The 22,109-nt window shown below is 36.3% G+C and overlaps 3 protein-coding genes across 4 annotated transcripts; 1 reads left to right on the top strand and 2 right to left on the bottom strand.

Moving 5' to 3' along the window:
• The first annotated feature begins 4,905 nt into the window (after window positions 1-4,905).
• Window positions 4,906-9,635, top strand: LOC141703535 (recQ-mediated genome instability protein 1). Of its 2 annotated transcripts, XM_074507026.1 has the most exons (8): window positions 4,906-5,519; window positions 5,843-6,013; window positions 6,142-6,287; window positions 6,699-6,838; window positions 7,302-7,840; window positions 8,586-8,696; window positions 8,771-8,899; window positions 9,031-9,635. In XM_074507026.1, the coding sequence occupies exons 1-8, from the start codon at window positions 4,959-4,961 to the stop codon at window positions 9,184-9,186; spliced, it is 1,953 nt and encodes a 650-aa protein (XP_074363127.1). In that variant the 5' UTR covers window positions 4,906-4,958; the 3' UTR covers window positions 9,187-9,635. The 2 variants fall into 2 exon arrangements, with proteins under 2 accessions (XP_074363127.1, XP_074363128.1); XM_074507027.1 differs by lacking the exon at window positions 8,586-8,696.
• Window positions 9,636-18,110: 8,475 nt separating this feature from the next.
• LOC141703534 (uncharacterized) lies at window positions 18,111-18,913 on the bottom strand. Its single transcript, XM_074507025.1, has 2 exons — window positions 18,500-18,913; window positions 18,111-18,401 (listed from the first exon to the last, which is right to left on the bottom strand). The coding sequence occupies exons 1-2, from the start codon at window positions 18,911-18,913 to the stop codon at window positions 18,111-18,113; spliced, it is 705 nt and encodes a 234-aa protein (XP_074363126.1).
• A 1,330-nt stretch (window positions 18,914-20,243) lies between these two features.
• On the bottom strand, window positions 20,244-20,855 carry LOC141703533 (uncharacterized). Its single transcript, XM_074507024.1, has one exon. It carries the CDS (start codon window positions 20,853-20,855, stop codon window positions 20,244-20,246), a length of 612 nt encoding a protein of 203 aa, XP_074363125.1.
• Window positions 20,856-22,109: the final 1,254 nt, after the last annotated feature.

Below are 22,109 nucleotides of genomic sequence, written 5' to 3'. Positions count from 1 at the left end.
TATGGTTTTTGGAGGTTCTTCTGTTTTGGTAGGCTTGGTTGGAGTTTCTTCTTCAGATATGATTGTTTATGGATCTTAAACTGTATGTGTGTTAACAGAGCTGCTTTGATACCACTTGTTAGGTCACACACACTGTAGAAGGGGGTTGAATACAGTGTTTACTACAATCAAATCGAATATAAGAACTCAAGTAACAGAAAACAAATTTTATTCAACACAATAAACTCTGTTACAATATGGAACTGTCCTCTCTTAGTGATGAACAAATTATCACGAGAGCTGCTAGGGTTACAAAGAATAATAACTTCGATAATGATAACACTTATAGTGTAAACCCTATGCCTGTGTTTATATACTACACAGTTACAAGATAATGTTCTAATTGATATGGAATATAATTCTGCTTCCTAAAATATATCAACTAGTTATCTTTTCTTCCAAGTATTCTTTTCTTCATAGAATTCTTTCTTCATGCATATTTCTTTCTGTCTTAGTCTCGATCTTCTTTCCTTTCAATCAGCCGCCTGCCTTATCTGAAAGTCATCTTAAGTCCTGATATTATCTCTTGATAAATATCTTCTGATAACTTAAGTTCTGATATCTTAAGTTATGTCTTCAGTATAAGTGCTGATTTCCAGTTAAGTACTGATTTGTCCTGTTAGATAAGATCTGAAAACTAAACACAAATCATATTACACATGACATTATCAAATATATCTAACATTAAATATTTTCAAACCTCACCATATACCCAGGTGAACACAGTTAAAATACCAAATAATATTTCTGACACAGATAAAATATTGAGGCGAGTAAAATATCCACTCGATCCCCAAGACTAGAAAACACACTCAGTTTTACCGATATCGATAAAATAATCGACTTTCAGATAAATTTTTTAAATTATAACAGTAATTAAATACTTTCACAATAATAACAGGGATTAGGACCAACTACCAATTAGCACATTACCATTTAATGAAACAAACACGTCAACCAAGAATAAAATATCCATAAATTTAAATGAATAATAAACATTAATTGTTGAAAATCCGGGATATCGCACAAATTACTAAAATTTGATCCGTCACTTAAATTTGAATGAAAATCTCTAAAAATCAAACCTAAGAACAATCAAACCACTCCAATCAAAAACTAACATATCCGTTAGATATTGAATATAACACATGGGGTGAATGTGTTTCTTAGATTTTTAGTTTTTTTAAACTTGTCTGGATATTGTGTGAACAAAGCAGTTTATATTCACAGAGATATTGTGTTAACAGAAATAAATCAACAAGCACAATATTTCAAAACTCACTTAATTTGTATTAATTAAGTTTGTCTTGCTACAAATTATGTAATCTTAATAATATATGAACTCGGTTTCTTCTTTGAGAGAATACAAAAAAGTATGAATCTGTTTGTTAGTACTTAACTAAGAACCAGTGCTTGCTTTATACACTAGCAGTACAGGTTTACAAGACTTGCACTAAAATGTACTAAACTACTTTCTAAAGCAACCTTTTTCTATTTCCATTTAAAGCTTAGCAAATCTGTTCAGAATCTTGCAGGCATGTGACCATCCTTTGTCCAGTTAATCTTGGTTCTTGATCTTGTATTCTTCCAGCTACTTTCTAGACTTTTCAATCTAGTTGATAGATCATTTGTTGACTGATAATCTTGAATCTTTAACTTGTCTGTATTCTGTATTTGAGAGGCATGTCGAGATCTCCAGCTTGTTTTATAGAGAAGTGACATCTCGATAAGTATAATGACTTATCGAGATGTCTGAGTTCTCTATAAGTATAATTGACTTGTCGAGATCTCTAGATCCTTACATGTGAAATGACTTGTCGATATGTCTGAGATCTCTACATGTAGAAATGACTTGTCGATATCTCTGAGATCTCTATATGCATTTTGATTTGTCGATATCTCTGAGATCTTTATATGAGAATTTAACTTATCGATATCTCCAATTTTTCACATCTTTATTTGAATTCTCAATATCTCTGAGCTCTCTACATGCAGAAATGACTTGTCGATATCTCCATTTCTATACATCTCAATTTGACTTGTCGATATCTCCGAGACTTCTCTATAAGTCATTTTGGACTTCTCAATAAGCTATTCTGGACTTCTCGAATGAATTCTCGATATAACTTGATCTGTGACTTGTCGATATCTTGACTTAGAACATTTTTCATAGAACAATTTTATTCAACTCCAAACTTCTACACTTTTCTCTGAGTCATGATCATAGCTTGATCTTCTTCTAGAGTTTATTCCTTAGCTTGAATCTGTTCACATAAAAATACTCCAGTCTAATCTTCTAACCTTTTTACATACTCAAGAAATACAATACATAATACAAAATTGATTATCAAACAATTAAATCTCAGGGTTGTCAATGTGACTTAGTCTTATTATTATACATGCATGTCTTGCACAACAATATCTCTATTCACTTTTGATGTCAATATTATGAAACAACATAGAAGTGCTATTAAAACCACGATGTGCAGCGTAGCGTTAACAATGACAAATTGAGTTCAGGTCTAATGGTGGCTTGGAGAAGATGTACATGTATATTAGAGGGAGGGATGGAGAGAGCGAGAGCGAGAGGGAGAGAGAAAGAAAGAGATATTAATGCAAGCATGTTAGACTTACGAGAGTGGGGGATATTGTTCATGACTTCTTATACGGGGTTGAAAGAGAATTATAGATGATTTTTCAACTATTGTAACAAAATTAACTTTTTTCTAAAAGATGCGCAAAACTAGCCGATTGGTTACCCAAGTGAGAAGAAGATATTACTAAATACACATTCGATGATGGAGTATTTTGTATCTTTAATAAGGTTACACGAATGAGAATGAAGTATCATTAATTGAATACACTACTCTTATATGTGTGAGATAAATATACTTAATTCCCATTTGCGTAACATATATATACATATACTCTCCCCATCTCACACATTTATTTACAGTTTTTTCACATGCTTGACACACATTTTAAGGATACTATAAAATATATTTTCATAATTTTATTTTCATTTTTTGTATAAAAATTTTAACATCATATTTGCATTTAGAAGAAAAAAAATAATAAAATTTACGCAACTACATTTTACAAGAGTCTTAGAGTGTGTGTCGAGCCCCCGTACTCCATTGTAAAAAATTGGGTGGGATGGAGAGAGTATTACTTATATTATATCCATTCCAACTGATATATAAAATCTCTTCTTTTTAAGTGAACCTTTTCTTATTTATGTACTGAGATGGGTGAGTGAATCACTGATTATAATAGATTGTTAGGAGTTGTCTCACATCGTTTGTGAGATGGTAGATTGCTAAAATATAAGTAGCCAGATAACTCCATTAGTATGAGATCTTTTGGGATGTCCCAAAAAATACACCCGTGCGGAATCGGCCCAAAACGGACAATATCATACTAATGTGGAGTTAGACGTGCTTAGCAGACCCAACAAGTGGTATCAGAGTTTTAGGTTGTAACGGTCCAGAACAATCTCAGACGGGCTCCTATAATAGACCTAGGAGAAGGTAGAGGGGCTACCCAGTATAGACTCAAGGAAAAGGCAGGTGTGTCTTCCAGTCTGGGTCTACGGGGAGTTAAAAATTCAGAAGGATTCCAGTATGGGTCAAGGGGGAGCTATATCACACAATCAGGAGACAATTTCGACAAGTGTCGAGCCTGATGTGTGAAGGGGGAGATTGTTAGGAGTTGTACCACGTCATTTGTGTGAGGGGCAGATTGCTAGAATATAAGTAGTAATATAACTCCATTAGTACGAGGCCTTTTGAGAAATGTCCAAAAACAAATCCGTGCGAGTTCGATCCAAAACAGACAATATCATATTAATGTGGAGGTAGGGGGTGTTTAGCAAGCCCAGGATAGATCTGTATGTATATTAAAAGAGAGGGGAGGTTTTGTCTGTGTCAATTTGCTATATATTCAATTTTCTACGTTGACTTATTCAAACGGCCAGATATGACCATTTTTCCAATTGAGCTATTCTGGTAGAAGTTTACTCATATTTAAATTATTCTTGTCATTTTTTCTTTGTATGATGCTCTTATATTTGATTTAAGTAAATGCAAGTATGTTTTATAAAAAAACATGACATAAAAGTGATTTGTTTACCTAAAATTCAAAAGACAAATATGACACAAATAAAAATGAAACTACACAAAAGTACATGATTTTTTTACACAAAAATAGGTGACATGAAAGTACAAGAAACAACAAAAAAATAATTTACATTTTAATATTTTTTAAATATTGATAATTAATTAATTGATATTATATCCATTTTAATCATATTTTTTTTATTATTAACAACAAATTTGTATATCATAAATCATGTTATTATAACATATATCATGTCCTATATATTCGATGACTAAATTCAAAAAAGTAATTTCTTTTCATATACTGAAAATATAAACACAAACACTTTAATTTCCGTGTCGATCGTGTATATAATTGCTATTTTAAAACTAGCTCCTCAAACTTTTTACAAAAATATAATTTATATATACTTTTTAGGAACTAATATATGCATACCCTAATTCATAAATGCATCCCGTTAGCATAAAATCAAATATGTAAAAGAGGGTATTTTAGTTAAAATGTTGCACGTATCAAAATCTTTTTTTAATAGTTAGGACTTAGGGTAGGAGTACTTTTTATTGCTATTTTTTCACTCACGGATATATGAAAGTATTTACTTGGCAAAATTTATTTTTGAGATGGACTTAAAAAATTTAAAATTCGCTGGGGCCCAAATATTTCGAAACCCCGAACATTCCTCCGAACCCAGACCAATATGAAATAGAAACTCGTCAGCCCAAAACTCCAAACCGTAATCTAAAAGAATTGAAAAAATGGAGGGAAAATATCATCATCACAAACTTTAACCCAAAACCACAATGACGCCGCTGCGAAGACGCCACCTGAGAATGGTCTCATCCTCTTCCGACGAAGACGAAAATCTTCCGCCGCCGCAACCACCACCACCTCACCACCAAGACGATGAATCAGATACTAATAATATCTCAATTGAATTACAAACATCTACTATCAATTTCGAATCAGTTAATCTCAGTTCCACAAATCCTAACCCTAATTTACCTCAACCGATTACCGTAGATGTCTCCGATGACGATGAATTTATCGATGTTTCCGATAATTTATCTCCTCCGTCTCCGCCTGCACAAAATGATTCTACTCCAGTTGAAGTGTTTGATTGTGCAATTAGTGTGTTTTTAGGTGGTTTAGGGTTGAGAGTTAAGAGAGAGTGGCTTGATTCGTGTATTCGGGCTCTCGAGAGTGCGGTGAGTGGCTTTTCGAGGTTGGATGATGTGGCGAAAGGTAAGTTATGTTTAGAACAGGTTTTGTATGCGGATATGAATTGTATTGCTGCTGGTTTGCTTCCGGAGAATGTGGCGGATATGCATCTTGTCGATTTGGTTGGACCGTTCGTGTTGCAGGTACTCGAGGAAAATTTCGTAGTTTCTTTTTATCTATTGAGTGTGCTTTCTAGTATAAAAGTGATCTTACATTTTGTAGTTTAGGATTAATTTAATTATCGAATGAATGACGTAGAGATTGACTAGTAATTAATTGTTCGATTACCTTATACAGTAGGATATATGTATATTGGCAGCTAGATAATATTGCGAATATAGATGTTCTCTTAGAATTTTTGTAATTTATATGCAGTTTAGGATTAATTTTATTATATAAGTGGATGATGAAGAGATTGATTGATTTGTTGTTTGAATAAGACTCTACGTTATATGGATTTTGGCAGGTAGATGAAATTGTGAATATAAGTCGTCCACTTAAAGGCAGATATCAGAATGCATCTTCTGGGCATAAAAGGTGTCTTAAGTTGAGCATGACTGATGGTGTTCAACGAGTGTTTGGCATGGAATACAGGCCTATCAAAAATCTTGAAGTCCTCGCTCCCGCTGGCATGAAGGTTGATTTGGAGTTCTGATTTTTTGTTTATGCTCTGTAGCTGTGCCTGTAGGTTAGATAGTAGACACATAATATTTTTGATCCCATTTCAGCTAATGTTGAAAACTAGGTTGCTGTTACATTTTGCAGGTTGTTGTTTGTAATGTGAACGTGAGACATGGGATATTAATGCTGGTGCCCGAGGTTCTTGAGGTATTAGGGGGACAGGTTGAGGAGTTGGATGCAGCAAGGCAGAGACTTGCTCAGGAAGTAAATAAGCCAGCAAGAGGAAAAAGGTATTACTTGGCATTTAATGAAGCCAGTATTTGGCATTTACCAGCTATATTTTTTGTTGTCAGAGACCAGCAGTACATCTGTAGTTAATCACATTCCGGTCTTTCTTTGGTCACTGTGGGTGACAGTATAATTTGGCTAGAGACACTGTACTCTGTTTGGTCACTGACTGATCTATGATTTGGTTTGGGCTGTACTTCCTTAACATTACAATTATGTGATTCTGTGCTTTGTGCCAGATTGCCAGTAGTATAACTGTCGTTTTTAATTATTGTTCGATTGCCTTTCTAGCAAAATAAAGAAATAAAATAGAAGCTTCTTTCCTGAGGATAGGCGAGTTGATATGTTCATCACAGATCACATAACTTTCAGTTATTATATTACTAATAATCTTTTCTCCTTGCTTTATGTAGAACAAAGTCTGGAGTGGTTCATCCTCTGGAAGCTAGAGCTACTCGTGCTGCATGGCCGCCGCCTAATGGATTCAACGCTCCTACCCAAACTAATATTCCCACGCCTCATAATGCAAGACCTTTCCAGGAAGATGCCCAAGGTATTTGGTTTGTAGAACCATAATAAGATGAAATGCAAGCATGTGCAAAGTGATAATGCTTCAAGTAAAGTTATCATTGGTAATTAATAATTTCGCAGGAGCATTTAAAAGAACACAGTTTTCTAATCTTATGTACATGATTACTAGAATTTGACATTCAGCTACTTTTTATCCCGGAGCTTAGGTTCCCTTCATCTTCAATACCAGTTTAGTTAAAAAAATATTATGTGATTGCTCAAGGATGCAAATAAACAAAATTTGCATTGTCTTACCTGTATATAAGCATTATGAAATATCATGTCACTGTTCCAGTCTTATGGTCAAATACATAGCTCTTGAGATATTTAAGCGAAACATTAATCAGATTAGAAAAAGTGCAGGATCTGTACTACATGCTTTTCTTGCATCTATACTTTTTTTTTCTCTGAAGGATTTTTTACTTGTCTAGCATTTGTTATTGCAGATACCACACCCAATAACGTGTCCATCAATCAACAAACTAGAACAGAGTCTACCTTTCCAAACCTACAGCCACCCCATGAAGCGTCAATCAATCTGCAAAGCGGAGAAGTGTCTAACAGATCCAATAACGTGTTTATCAATCAACAAACGAGAGAAGGGTCTACCTTTCGAAACCAGCAGCAACACCATGAAGCGTCTATCAATCAGCAAACTGGAGAAGAGTCTAACAAACCCAATAACGTGTTTATCAATCAACGAACTAGAGAAGAATCTACCTTTCCAAACCAAAGGCAACACCATAAAGCTTCTATCAATCAGCAAACTAGAGAAGAGTCTACTGCTCCAGTTCAGATGCAGCACCATGAAGCAAACACCTCCTCCACTGTTTTCTCAAGTCTTGACGATATTCAAATGGTTGAGGTGGAACATCTACCCATACTAACTGGAGATGAAGAAATCCCCTTCACCTACTTGGCTAATTTGTCAACAAAGTGGGCAGCTATGAGGGGTCAAGTTCCTAATGTTGAAGGAAAAATTAAGGTTGGTATATATTATCTTTGTAGCTGAAAAGTTGAAAATTTCTGCCATTTTATGGTTTAAGTTTTAATTAAGTTTTAACTATATAATGTTGTCAAATGTATAATCAGAATTCACTTGGAGGCAAAGGGTTACACAGTGATACAGATTGGCATATAAGTAGGAATGATAATCTTACCATTTTACACTTAATGTCTCATGTGATGCCAGTGATTAATGCGTAAAGTTGTCTAAAATGTTATTAGTTATTGGTTAATATTTTATGGCGAGCCTACGATCATTCGTTTAAAAGCGGTATATGTTTAGGTCCTCTTGTTTTTGTTTGGAGGTGTTATAATACATCTCATTTATTATGTATTAGTTGGAAATACTGATACTTTGAATTAAAATCACTGCTTGCTAATACAGTGCTTCTTAAAAAACACGCCAAATTTTTCTTAGTCCTTACCATATCTAATTATATATTCCTACTACATACTTCTATATAATCGTACACCTATTACTTTTGGTGATTTTATTAACTTTTGGATCTCATGTAACTAATAATATAACTTAATTGTAACATAACTTTAATTTATAGGAAATATGAAAGAGAAACAAGACATTTTACAAAGATACATCTTGTACCGAGAAAATGTATGAAATGTACGAACACTACTCTGCATATCGTATATTTAGTTGTATGGTCATTAGATTCTATATATATATGTTGTTTTGCCATTAAGTTAATGCTACTGCAAATATGTAGTGCTTCATGACTGCTGTGAAGAGCTTCCAGTTTAGGAACAGGGCCAAATACGAGCTTCATGCTTATGTTGATGATGGCAGCTTGATATCCGAAATCCTGATTAGTCATGATGTGAGTATATTGAATTTGACATGTAGATGATGGAATCTGAGAATATGATAACTATGTGATGGTTTGATTTCCAGGTTGTGCAACAAGGAATAGGTCATTCTCCAGAAGAAGTAAATGCTGCTTATCGTTCTCCAGACCAGAAGATAGTTAATGAAATGAAGGATACCCTGCTACAGTTTCAAAATTTCTTATTTAACTTTGAGGTATGGTTTCAATTATCGTATTTGTCAGTGCCGGTTTTCTGGTTGCTATGATAGCTTTTAGATTAAAGGACGAGTGACATTCTAGGTAGTTTTTTTGTTTGCTGTTGAATCACCATTATATGTTTGTCCAGGGAACAATGGTGGTACATATAAGTGAAGCCTCTCCTCTCCCGGTTGCGATTAAATTAAACCAGGGTTGTTCTGCGTCTGATGCTTGGGGTCTTTTCAGAAGACTGAGGTCACCTCGATCTGTTCATCAACCTGACGCCATCAACATATCTCCTTGACCAAAAATTCCAGATCGAGTGATGCTATTCTTTGTGTAGCTGAGAGCTGATCAGGAAAAGCCACATTCAGTGGATTACATGATTGCTGCTGTCATGTCGAATTTTCTTTCCAAGTAGTATAACACTAGTTCACAGGCCTTTAAAGTTTGATCCCAGATCACAATTATCCAACAATTCATCTTCTATATAATGTTTTTTTATCGTCACCAAGAGAGTGAGAACGGAGAAGCCAACCTCTAGTTCTGGACGTTTGAGAAAAGTGACATCTTGTATAAAGTTGATGGTAGTTTATGTATAAAGGTAAAGGTAGTTTCCTGGAAAGATAAAATAGTACCAAGTTCTCCTTGAAGGAAACTGAGGATTGTTACTGTGTAGTTAAAATAGGTGCAGCGTTTGATATGTTCTGTGCTTGGCCACTATTTTCCAAGTCTCTGGATGTGTTCTTTCCAGCAAGTACCATGGCATTCTATTCTTACTGTATACAAGAACAAAGCCATCTAAATTTTCCCTGAGATGTCTTTTTGTTGGCCTGAGGAAATATTTTTCATGTAGCTGCTACTGCATTGCAACTATCTGGTTTGCAAACTTGGGTAACATAACTAGATCCACGATTAAGTCTAATGTATAAATGTAATACCAACTCTCAGGTATCTCTTAAACCAATAAAATATCAACCGTCTCCAGTCTCCTACTGTAGCTGTATGTTAAATGATAGTAAGAGGACTAGTCACTAGAGAGGTGTAAATGACATCTTTTCTATTAAAGCAATGCCCCTTAAATTTATGCCTCTAAATCTGAAATTACCATATGGCTTTGAAAGTACTATTTGTTTTGGTCCCAATCAAGCACCAGTGACGAGGGCACGTTTTCATGACCGAGGAGATTTTTGTGCCAAAGTGCAAATCTGGAAATGGTGGCACAAAATTGTTTTAAATGGTGCCCAGCTTTGAATGATGCGGGTGCTGCAGCAGGTATAGAAATTAGATATTTCCGGTATGAAAAATTTAGCAGTTTCTTCACCATGTGGGATGCTCATGTTATTTAGCATTAATCATATGTCAAATACTATTCCAGTTTATAGTCTGTTTAGACATTGTCTTTCTTAATTACCTGATTTTCATTTGCAGTAAGCTTTATTGCCTAGTATTGTATATGAAGATTGCTATTTTCTTATTCAATTGTCTGTTATGCATGTCAATATATACATGTTATTTTCTTTTTTAGGATCCGGGATATGCTTTTAGGATCTTATAGGTCAATCCTATAATACATTAACTAAAATAACTGAATAAGAAGGCTAATCTTTGAAGTATTATTAGGCAGAGTGGGTAAAATCTTGAAATTAATCACACTACTACATGCTGCCGGAACTGTTATTTAAACCGACATCCACCACCCTGCTACCTGATTAGTGTGAGACTGTTGGTTGGTTAGAGAATTTGGACCAAACCAACACCATCTACCAGCAGAAACATTCGACCAACTTGAATTATCTCTTTCAGAGAATGGTACAATGAAGAGTAAACAACTGCAATATTGGGTTTTATTTTAAGTGATAACTGAGCCTGACACCTGAACGCACAAGACTAAAACCTTTATAATTTCTGCTTCCTTTTCTCTCTTCTTATTTTTCTGTTGATTGCTTGGTTAACAATGACCTCTCTACTCACGAACACTATATAACTCTGCTTCAAACCGTCTCTGTTTGTTAACCCTTGCAATAAAATCATCTGCCATTTGATTCAAGTCTTTTTCATGTGACATCAAATCTTCCCTATCTGATTTTGTCCTGTTACCTTCTTTTTGTTCCCACCGTCCTTCTTTTAAAGTTTCATCATACATATGAGTAAATTTATTTGAATCCTTCGGCTTCAAGGCAATTGAGATCATCTGACAATTTTGAGCCCCAAGATGGCAGGCTTCTTCTTTTTGTGGTTCACATCTATCAACTTCTGTTCGAGTTGTCCCTTTCACTATTTTCCGACACTTAAGTTTCATTTTCATGTTCTTCCCTTTCTCCTCCAAAGTAAATTTCGAGTTCTCTCGTTCTCTGTTAGATTTTGGTAGGATTTGAACCGCAGGGCCATGCACTTCCAAAGAGCGCGGTACTTTATATTTTTTGAACTCCCCTACAAGGAAGACAATGATGAGGTTACCTAAAATGAACACAAACTTGGCGCTGAAGAAGAGTGAAATGACTTTTGGAAGGGAGACGAAGAGAAAGACATGAACAGTTATGCGGAGAGGGGGATACCAAAAAGGACTAAAAACTAATAAGCTACATGACATTGTAGTCAAAGTATAAACAAGTAGATTGCTTATAAGTTGTTGCTTCCTGTACTTGTTAATTGCATGGATCTTGTGTATACTCAGAGAATCCATTGTCACTAAAAGAAATGAATTTAGCTTGGAGAAGAGAGGCTTTGTTAATTTCTACTTGTTAGTCTAAAGAACTTGTGGAGAACACATGTCTATGTGAGTGAACACAGAGCACTGCCAACACTGGGCTATATAGTATTCAAAAGTCAGGTAATGGACATGTTTTAGATTCTATGGGCAGGTGCTTCTTGTTAAAGCAATATGAGGGGCTTAGTTGAATGATTTACTACTTTTCGCTAATGGTGTGTATTGGCCTGCCGTAAAAGTGGATGCACTGGAGTAAAAGGAAAAACTAATAATAATTAACTTCTTAGTGATTGTACCAATATAGTCCTGCTTCTCTTCTGCATCATACAACTATATGTAAACAAAAGTAGGGAAGAAAAGAAAGCTTTTCACAACCTAATTTATTAAGTGAGAGTCTTTATAAGCAAAAATTCATTATCATATACACAATTTTTTGTAAATTTTGCTAGTAGCATACGGGCCAAATGCAAGATCAAGTCATGAGGGGGATGTATCAAGTCTCTTCTGGTTCAGGGTTGGCACTTAAAAGTCTTTTTTTTTTCTCTTAACGCCCTCGACCCATCGTAGTAAGAAGGATTTTTCAACTGTTGCGCAGCTAAGGCCACTTCTGGCTGTTAGTCCTTGTATAAACAAAACAACCAACCAAACATATCGAATATATTCCGCTTATGAAGCAGTTTTTGAGATTAAATAGACAGACTAAGCATATTGCTGGAATTTAAAAAGTCAGTAGGTGGTTCTAAATCTAAAGAACCTAAAAATAAAGAACGGATGAGATGACTGCGGCCAGGATCAGATATTTTCAATTCCGCTATTCTTGTCTTGAATTTTCAAATTTTGCTTTGATATATGAATAATTTACCCCAATTAAAAGACACAGAGTTTACTATTTGTTTGACAACAAATCAGTTTAAAGTAAAAGCTAAAAGTAATACATGTACTAGCCACTGATGAAGCTGTAGGTTGCATTAGAGCCGTTCGCGAACAAACTCGAACTCGACTCGTTAAAGGCTCGTTCGGATCGGCTCGTTCGTGAAATCGAGCTCGAGCTCAAACACATAATGTGTTCGTTAAGCAAAACGAGCTCGAGCCGAGTTTTAGTATGTTCGGCTCAAACTCGGCTCAAACTCGGCTCGAACTCGTTCGACTCGAGCTCGTTCGTTAAAAATTCGAAAAATATGATGGTTTTTGAACCCTTAGATTAGATAGGTGAACAGGTATACGAAGAAAGCAACTGAAAGAACAGAAATCCACACTCATTTCTGAAAAATCAAAGACAACCCTACCCATCATTCTCATCTTCAATCAAATCTATGTATCCAAAAACCTCCATCACATCCACGTACTCCATCCCATCAACTCAAGCCAACTGATGCTAAAAAAGATTATCAGAATCTAGTGACATCAGAAGGTATCTCAATCAAGCAAAAATCGAAATCCAGGACTAGATCAAGTGTTAGGGACTCCGAGGATTCTAAAAATAAAGCTATTAGTACAGTAGTTTCAGCGGAGATGAAGACCCAACCTCATCTTATCTACAAAGTTGCCTAGTAATGAGGTAAGGTAACAGTAAGGATTGAAAATTTAGAATTTAGGAATAAGAATAGTAGAGATGAGAGAGGCTAGAATACGTTGATAAAAGAATGACGAAGTAGTTTAAGTTTAGGTTATAATTTTGGATATTTGGATTGGGCTTCCATCTAACCTGGGCTTGCACATATAAACTGGGCTTGAATTAGTTAGTCTAGGCCAGCAAAATTGTTTTTCTCTTAATTTTTTAACGAGCTGTTCGGTTATAGCTCGGGCTCGGTTCGACTCGTTTTTGTTCGCGAACAAACTCGTGTTCGGCTCGTTAGTTAACAAGCTCGAGCTCGAACATATTTTTTTGTTTGATAAGCAAGCTCGGCTCGGCTCGGTTCGTCAGAAAAAAAATAAAAGCTCGGCTCGTTTACCTTAAAACTCGGCTCGGCTCGGTTCGTGAACAGCCGTAGGTTGCATACATGTAATTTTTTAATAACTTCATACAAGTTGTCCGTCTGAAAGTATCATTTAAAATTTATTCATATTCTGTAGCAATATAGACTCTAATTAGTAAATCTGGAAGATATAATTGACCAACATTAGGGTTTAGGGACAAATGGAAAATTCAAAAAAATATATTAGAAAATTTAATTATTTAACTGACCACGGGTTCTTTTTTTGCTAAATTTCCAGGGGGTTCAGATGTGTCTTCCATAAGGGAAAGAAAATGCAGTATATTTTCATGGCTGCATATGTAGTCATGGATCTATAATGCTGATGTACATGAATATGCTCTATGCACTATGCCCTGGCTGAGGTTTAAATAACATAGATAAAAGCCTATAAAGAATAGGAATGCGTTTTTACAGTGAGTATGTTTAGGCAGCTGGTCCCTGACCCGCGACCATCTAATTTTTGCGGATAGGTGAGACCCTTTCAAAATAATTTAAGCGCAGACACTCACATCAATTGTCAATGTTAAACCTATCATCCAGGAACCTGGACCCATATGTTTATACTATACACACATGTGCAGGTTTCTTTGGCTTAAGGGGATCTTAAATTAGATTTCATGTACCTGAATATCTTTAATGTGTTTAGAATATATACTCTTAAAGACATTTGAACATTCTGCAAGTGATAACAATGAAAAGATAGGATGAGAGAATGTGCCAAACTGTATTTCACTCAATAATGGAATACACACATTGAGTCCAAAACCCTGAACACCAGGTCCTTTTAATCTCTCAGAATACCAGTACTACTAACAAATTAGAAAGGAAAAGATTACAATGCCCTATACCAGAACAGCTGTAAATACTTGGACACTACTAACAGTAAGTCAAAGACATGGTCCCAACATTACACTAAGACAGACACATCAACAATAATACACACTGCCACGATGCATATTACATTGCTGGTTTATTGAAACTAAACAGGATTAACTAAGAATAACTTCAATACTCCCCCTCAAGTGGAGTAGAGGTTGAAACCGACACTCTAATCTTGCGAAGAAGGAAATTGTGTTGCTTCACTGGGAGAGGCTTTGTGAGAACGTCTGCAAGTTGAAGATGAGATGGCACATGAGTCGTCATAATTACGCCTTCACTGATCTTGTCTCTAATAAAATGGTAGTCGATTTCAATATGTTTGGTTCGTTCATGGAGGACCGGGTTCGCTGCAATGGACAATGCCGCTTGATTATCACTTTTAATGATTGTTAGAGGTAAGTTTGATAATCCCATATCCTTCAATAAGCTGCTGAGCCAAGTCACTTCACAACAGGTCAATGCCATGGCTCTATACTCTGCCTCCGCTGTTGAGTGAGCAACTATATACTGCTTTTTGGTCTTCCACGAGATAGGAGAAGTGCCCAGCAATACACAATAGCCAGAAGTTGATTTTCTGGTGTTGGGACAGCTAGCCCAGTCACTGTCACAATATGTAGTGAGATGGGCAGCTGATGAAGAAGCCAGGAGGATCCCTTGTGCCGGGTTTATTGAGCAAGTACCTCAAAATTCGTTTTGTTGATTGCATGTGCACCGTTGTGGGCTTCTGCATATATTGTGCCAGGTTATGTACCGGGAAAGAGAGATCAGGTCGTGTCAATGTCAAGTAAATCAATTTCCCAAGCAGCTTTTGATACCCTTGTGGGTTTGATAGCAGCTCTCCTTTATCTGCTGTAATGGTCATACGAGAATCCATCGGTAGCTTCAATGGGCTCGAGTTGGTCATGCCAAACTCCCTGAGTAAGTCTGTCACATACTTTCTTTGAGAGATAAAAAACCCATCTTTACTTATGTCTATCTCCAATCCTAAAAAGTAGCTCACAGGCCCCATGTCTTTCATGTTGAAGTGATTCGAGAGAACGTTCTTCAAGTCACTGATTGAATTCATGCAATTTCCCGTTATCAACAAATCATCCACATAGATTAACACCAAAGTAATGGATTCCTTGGACACCTTTGAGTACAAACTATAATCGGCTTTTGAATATTTGAACCCAATAGACTGCAATATCATAGACAGCTTATAATGCCACCTCCTCGAGGCCTGACGCAATCCATAGAGAGCCTTTATTAACCTGCATACAAGTTGAGTTTCTTGACTCATCTCAGACATCCCAGCTTCACTGATTCTGCTGCCATAACCTCGATATCCTTGCGACATGGTCATGTAAACAATCTCCTCTAATTCCCCATTCAGAAAAGCATTAGATACGTCCAATTGATGGAAAAACCAGTCCTTCATCGCAGCCACAGCCAAAACAGCACACACCGTTGTCATTTTTGCTACCGGCGCGAAAGTTTCAACATAATCAACTCCATATTTCTGCTTGTAGCCTAGTATCACCAAGCGAGCCTTATACTTGTCTATTGATCCATCTGCCTTGAACTTGGTTTTAAAAATCCATTTGCTGCCTATTGCCTTTCTGTTGGGAGGTAAGACTGTTACTTCCCATGTGTTGTTCTTCTCCAATGCGTCCAGTTCTTCGTTCATGGCTTTAATCCAATGTGTTTGTTTGACAGCTTGGTAAAAATGCACTGGATCATTTTGATGGATTATAGCTGCTAAGAAGCATTTGAAATCAGGGCTGACTTGTTGTGAGGTGATTGCAGCTACACTCATGGCTCTGTACTTTTGAGTTGTCACAAAATCACTCATCCAGGCAGGCTGTTTATGTAACCTTGTGGATTTTCTCAGTTCTTGATGCTCTATCTCTCGACTGCCTTCATCTTCTTCATCACTCTCTTCACTTTGATTTTCTTGAGTTCCCCTTTCTTCGTGATTTATCGAATGTTCCGGAACTCTTCTATATCATCAACCAATATGTTATCATCATATTTTGCCTCAACATTCAACGATAACGACGTTGGAAGTGGTTTCATGTATTGCTTATCAGCGTTTTTATTCATAGGAAAGATTTCCTCATGAAACACCACGTTCCTTGACACAAATGACTGCATATTCGAGAGGTTAAGTAGACGATAACCCTTTGTACCACTAGGGTATCCTATGAAGCAAGATGCAATTCCTCTGGGCGTAAATTTGTCACTGCCATGGTTGTTATTGTATGCAAACGCCAAATAACCAAATATTTTGAGGTGCCCATAATCCACTTTCTCTTTAAGCAACTTTTCGTAAGGAATTTCAAAGTTTAGAGCTGCATTTGGTAACCGATTTATGATATAAACGGCTGTTTAAACACATTCACCCCAGAAAGATAGGGATAAACCTGATTGAAATCGGAGTGCTCTTGCTACTTCAAGTACTTGTCTATGCTTGCGTTCCACCCTCGCATTTTGCTGGGGCGTGTATGGGCAGGATTTTTGATGCGTTATTTCTCGTTTGGTGAAGTAATCCCCACAAGCTTTATCCGCAAATTCAAGCGCGTTGTCTGATCTCACCACTCTTATTTTCCCTTCAAAACAAGTTCCCACATATTCTTCAAACTTCATCATTATGTTTAAATAATCTGATTTTCTTTCCAGCAGGTAGAACCATGTCATTCTTGTGTTATCATCCACCAATGTTAAGAACAATCTGAACTTTCCTCTTGTGTTGACTCTATACGGACCCCAAATGTCTGTATGGATTAAATCAAACGGTTTAGTTGCATGTGACTCGCTGGGAGAGAATGCCAGTCTTGTCATTTTTGCCAGTGGGCAAGTTATGCACACTTGTTCCTTTTGCTGAGAAAGGAACGGTTTGACTTGTGCTATGTGCTTTATTTTAGAAAAAGCTGCATGCCCTAACCTTTGGTGCCAAATAGCATATTGATTGCCAACTTTCTTTTTTTCAGTGTTGTCAAGAACTTCCTTTTCTGATAACTTCATCACATTCATGGCTACTCCTTTGTTAAAGAATTTTTCATTCTTTAAGTAATACAACCCATGTTTCATCTCACCAACTCCCAGCATATGCTTTGTGACAGCGTCTGTGATCACACATTTGTTTGGCTGAAACATCACTTCACATCTTCCATCTTGGGCTAACTTGTGTATTGAGAGCATATTGTGGTTGAACTGGGGCACATATAAGACATTGTTGAGTTTTAAACCATTTTCAAGAACCACATCCCCTACATGAGTGATCAATGTCGTTGCTCCAGTTGGCAATGTGATGGTATAACTATGAGGAGCATGTTTCACATTAATCAAATTCTTCAGGGACGACGTCATATGGTCCGAAGCTCCCAAATCAATTATCCAGCCTTTATTCTCCAATTTTTTCACATAATTCTTGTGTGTCATGCCTGAAAATCCGAGGTCTATTTCCTCATCAGTCTCATATCCTCCTTGGTCTGAAGTGTCTTTAGGAATCAACTTCAAAAGTTGTTCCAGTTGTTGAGACGTGACTGTTATGGATTGTTGAACATTATTTGCCATTCTTGAGCTTTCTCCTTTGTTTCCTGACCACTTCCCAGCATTTGATCTTCGATTCAGATTCAGTTTGTGTTTAGAATGCCATTTTGGGTAGTTTCCTGTGACTTCTCAACACTTGTCAGTTGGGTGCCCTTTTCTACCAAAGGAAGAACATATCGGAACCTTATCTTTACTACCCCTGCTGTACATGGCTATCACATCATTATCACCAATCCCAACATGTGATAAAACCTCCTTTTGAGACTTTTCTTGTAACACTGCTGCACATGCCACTTCAACTGTAGGTAATGGGGCCATCATCAACAGTTGACTTCTCTGCGCCCCATACGCCTCATCTAACCCATTCAAAAATTGAAATAATTTCGATTCTTGTTTCATGGCCTCAATGGCACTCAACAACTTGTTAATCTCGGTGTCATAGCAGTTACAGTTGGTAGTACGTTCATTGAGTCTATTTCTTCACATAAACTACTCAAGCTGGTGAAATACTCGCTTACTTTCACCCCATTTTGTTTAGAATTAAAAAGATCTTTATTCAACTTGTACTTTCTTGATCCATTTGTTAAAGAAAATCTTTTTTCAAGTTGCTTCCATATGTCACTAGCATTATTAATAAACAAGACTGAAGATTTAATGCTATCAGATACGTTATTGTGGATCCAAGAAATTATCATGTTATTACATGTGTCCCATTGGCTTGCTTCTACAGCATCTGTGGCACTCCTTATGACTGATCCATCAAGAAACCCATATTTTCTCTTTGCTGACAGCTGGATCTCAAAGGTTCTCTTCCAGGTCCTGTAATCTGCAGCTCCTTGCAACTTTGTCACACTTATTGATAGTGGACCATCAGAGGGATGCATGAATAAAGGGATTTGTAGGTCTGTTATAGACACCCTATTGGTAGCCATCAGTAGATCTGAAAACAGTGTTTGCAAAACAACAACTCACACTTTATCCAGACTCGCACACACTGAATGACTTCTAAACAATGTTTTAAAATCTCACCAAACAACACTCTTTTCAAAAACTAAAATATATCAAATGCTTGCTCTGATACCATAAAGACATTTGAACATTGTGCAAGTGATAACAATGAAAAGATAGGATGAGAGAATGTGCCAAACTGTATTTCACTCAATAATGGAATACACACATTGAGTCCAAAAACCCTGAATACCAGGCCCTTTTAATCTCTCAGAATACCAGTACTACTAACAAACTAGAAAGGAAAAGACTACAATGCCCTATACCAGAACAGCTGTAGATACTTGGACACTACTACCAGTAAGACAACGACATGGTCCCAACATTATACTAAGACAGACACATCAACAATAATACACACTGCCACAATGCATATTACATTGCTGGTTTATTGAAACTAAACAGGATTAACTAAGAATAACTTCAATAACTCTGTCCTAGAGGGCATGCATAGGTTATTTTGACATATACAATATACTGGCCTAAGTTTCCTGAACCAATGGACGGAAGAATGTTTAAAATCAGAATGAAATTGAGAAAAATTTTATGGGATCACAGGAAGAAGAGATTGTAAATTACATGTCGTTAGATCTTCACTAGGTTCCTCAGCCCCAACCCCGCTCAACCAAGTTTTAATGTTAAATGACTAGAACTGCATTCTAATCCCTATTATAGATGTAGATAAACTTTTTACTTTGGGCTCCTTTATAAAATTTAATACAGCATACTCATAAAAAATTGAATGAAAGCAGTATATTAAGTCGGAAGCAGGGACTTGGAGGCTGGTGGAAGATGAGGAGGATAAATTGTACACGGATCATACCACTTGTCCAAGGGTAGGCCGAACTAAGGTAAAATTTAATTTCAAATTAACCTACTTGTTGCCATATGATAATGTGCTTCTAAAGGTTTATTGTTCAGTATTCTTAATTCTTCTAGCTTTGCATTCGATCTAATGCTTGTGTGATGTTTACGTAACTTTCATTGTGCGTGTATCAAATTAGTTAGCAGACCAAATCCTTACCAGCGAAGATGTTTATGCATTAGTTGTTAGTTTAGTAAAGAAACCACAACAACACTTTTGCTGTGCTTTCTGTTACAAAGAATTCTAACTTCATATATGGTTTTATTTCAACTTACAGCTGAACCAAAACTGTTTACCAATCCACCTTTTATATCTCTATAATTATTTCCCTGGTGATGCAATACATCGCACAGTCTCCTCGGCTAATATTGAACTCTACTTTATTGCTATTATTTATAAAGCTCAGCTTCAAGCCTCCTCTGTTTATTAACCCTTGCAATAAAAACATCTGCCATCTTGTTCAAGTCTTTCTCATGTGACAATAACTCTTCCCTGTCTGATATTTTCCCGTGATCTTCTTTTCTTCCCGCATATCCTTCTCTATAAACTGAAGCATTTTCATGTCTACGAGTGACTAACTGAATTGTCCCTCTTTCTAACTGAATACAGTGAAGATTCATATTCATTCTCTGTCCTTTCTCCAAAGGAACCTCAGGATTTCCACTTTCTTTGTCTGAACTACGTAGAATTTGACACCTAGCTTCATGCCCTTGAGGAGGCTGCGGTATGGTGTATATTTTAAACTCTCCTACAAGGAAAATGACAATGAGGTTACCTACGATGAACACAGCCTTGGCGCTCAAGAAGAGTGAAAGAACTTTTGGAAGAGACACGGACAGAAAGACATTGACAGTAGCGCGGAGAGGGGGATACCAAAAAGGACTAAAAACCAGTAAGCTACATGACATTGTAGTCAAAGTATAAACAAGTAGATTGCTTATAAATTGTTGGTTCCTGTACTTGTTGATGGCCTGAATCTTGTGTATACTAAGAGAATCCATTGAGACTAAAAGAAATGAATTAGAGGCTTTGTTAAGGTGTCTACTTACTACTACTAAGTAGTTTTTGCCACCTTATGACAACACAACACACATAAAAATGTGACTGAACACAGAGCATTGGAAACACTGAGCTTTATAATGTATTGAAAAGTTAGGTAATGGAACTGCTTTAGATTTCTTTATTGTGTAAGGGCAGATTCTTTCTGTTAAAGCTCTTTGGGAAGATTACTTCTCGTGCTAATTTGAATTTTCTACACTTTCGCCAATGGTTTTGTATTGATTTGCCGTAAAAGGGGATGCACTAGAGTAAAAAAAGAAAGATGAATACTCCCTCCGTTCCTTTCAATTATTTACATTTTTTAGAAAGTGTCCGACACGTATTTTAAGGTGCATATAAAGTATAGTTCTGTAAATTTTTTTTACAATTTTCTTTTTCTGAATAAAATTAAAATATTTAATTTTTATTTAGAAAAAGAAAATTATAAAAATAAGTTACATAACTATATTTTTTATGTACCTTAAAATACGTGCCGGACACTTGCTCAGAAATGTAAATAATTATAAGGGACTGAGTTAATAATAATTAACTTGCCAGTGATCAGACCAATATGGTTTTGCTTCCTCATGTGTATCATTCAAAAATAAGTGGAACTAAAAGGTTGGAAGGGGGGGAAGTGCTTCACAACCCAAGGAAAAAATTGACATACAGTTACAGGAGAGCATGACCGGTTCGGTTCGATTTCTGGATAAAATCGGAATCGCAATCATAAATTTTCGGTTTCTAAAATTGAGACAGTAACCGCCGGGTTGGATTCGGTTTCGGTTTAAAAACCCCGGTGTGGATTCAGTTTTGGTTTCGGTTTAAAAAACCCTGATTCGATTATAATCGGCTTGGTTTCGGTTATAAAACCAACAAATATAAAAAGGAAAAACAATATATAAACTAGACAAGTTGATGCTCAATTCAAATATGCCATTGTTTTACCAAGGCCCAGATTATTTCACAGTCACGTATCAAACTCTTCACGGGAGGTTGGAAAAGTCACATTGTAGCCAGAGTTTGCATTTGAAGAGCAATCTCCTATGTTAAAAAATCTAAAAATGGTTCAACAGGATGAGGTGATGCAGGTCTCTGAAGCTCCAGCATCTGAACCATGCCAACTGAGCAAGTTCACAGTGACTACACAACTCAAATCTAGTGAAAGCAAATGCAGATTATGGAAACAAACAAGTTTATGCAACTTGACTTAGAGC

The sequence above is a fragment of the Apium graveolens genome, unplaced genomic scaffold (assembly GCF_009905375.1).
Source record: "Apium graveolens cultivar Ventura unplaced genomic scaffold, ASM990537v1 ctg671, whole genome shotgun sequence".
NCBI classification, from domain to species: Eukaryota; Viridiplantae; Streptophyta; class Magnoliopsida; order Apiales; family Apiaceae; genus Apium; species Apium graveolens.
This window is presented reverse-complemented; position numbering and strand designations above follow the sequence as displayed.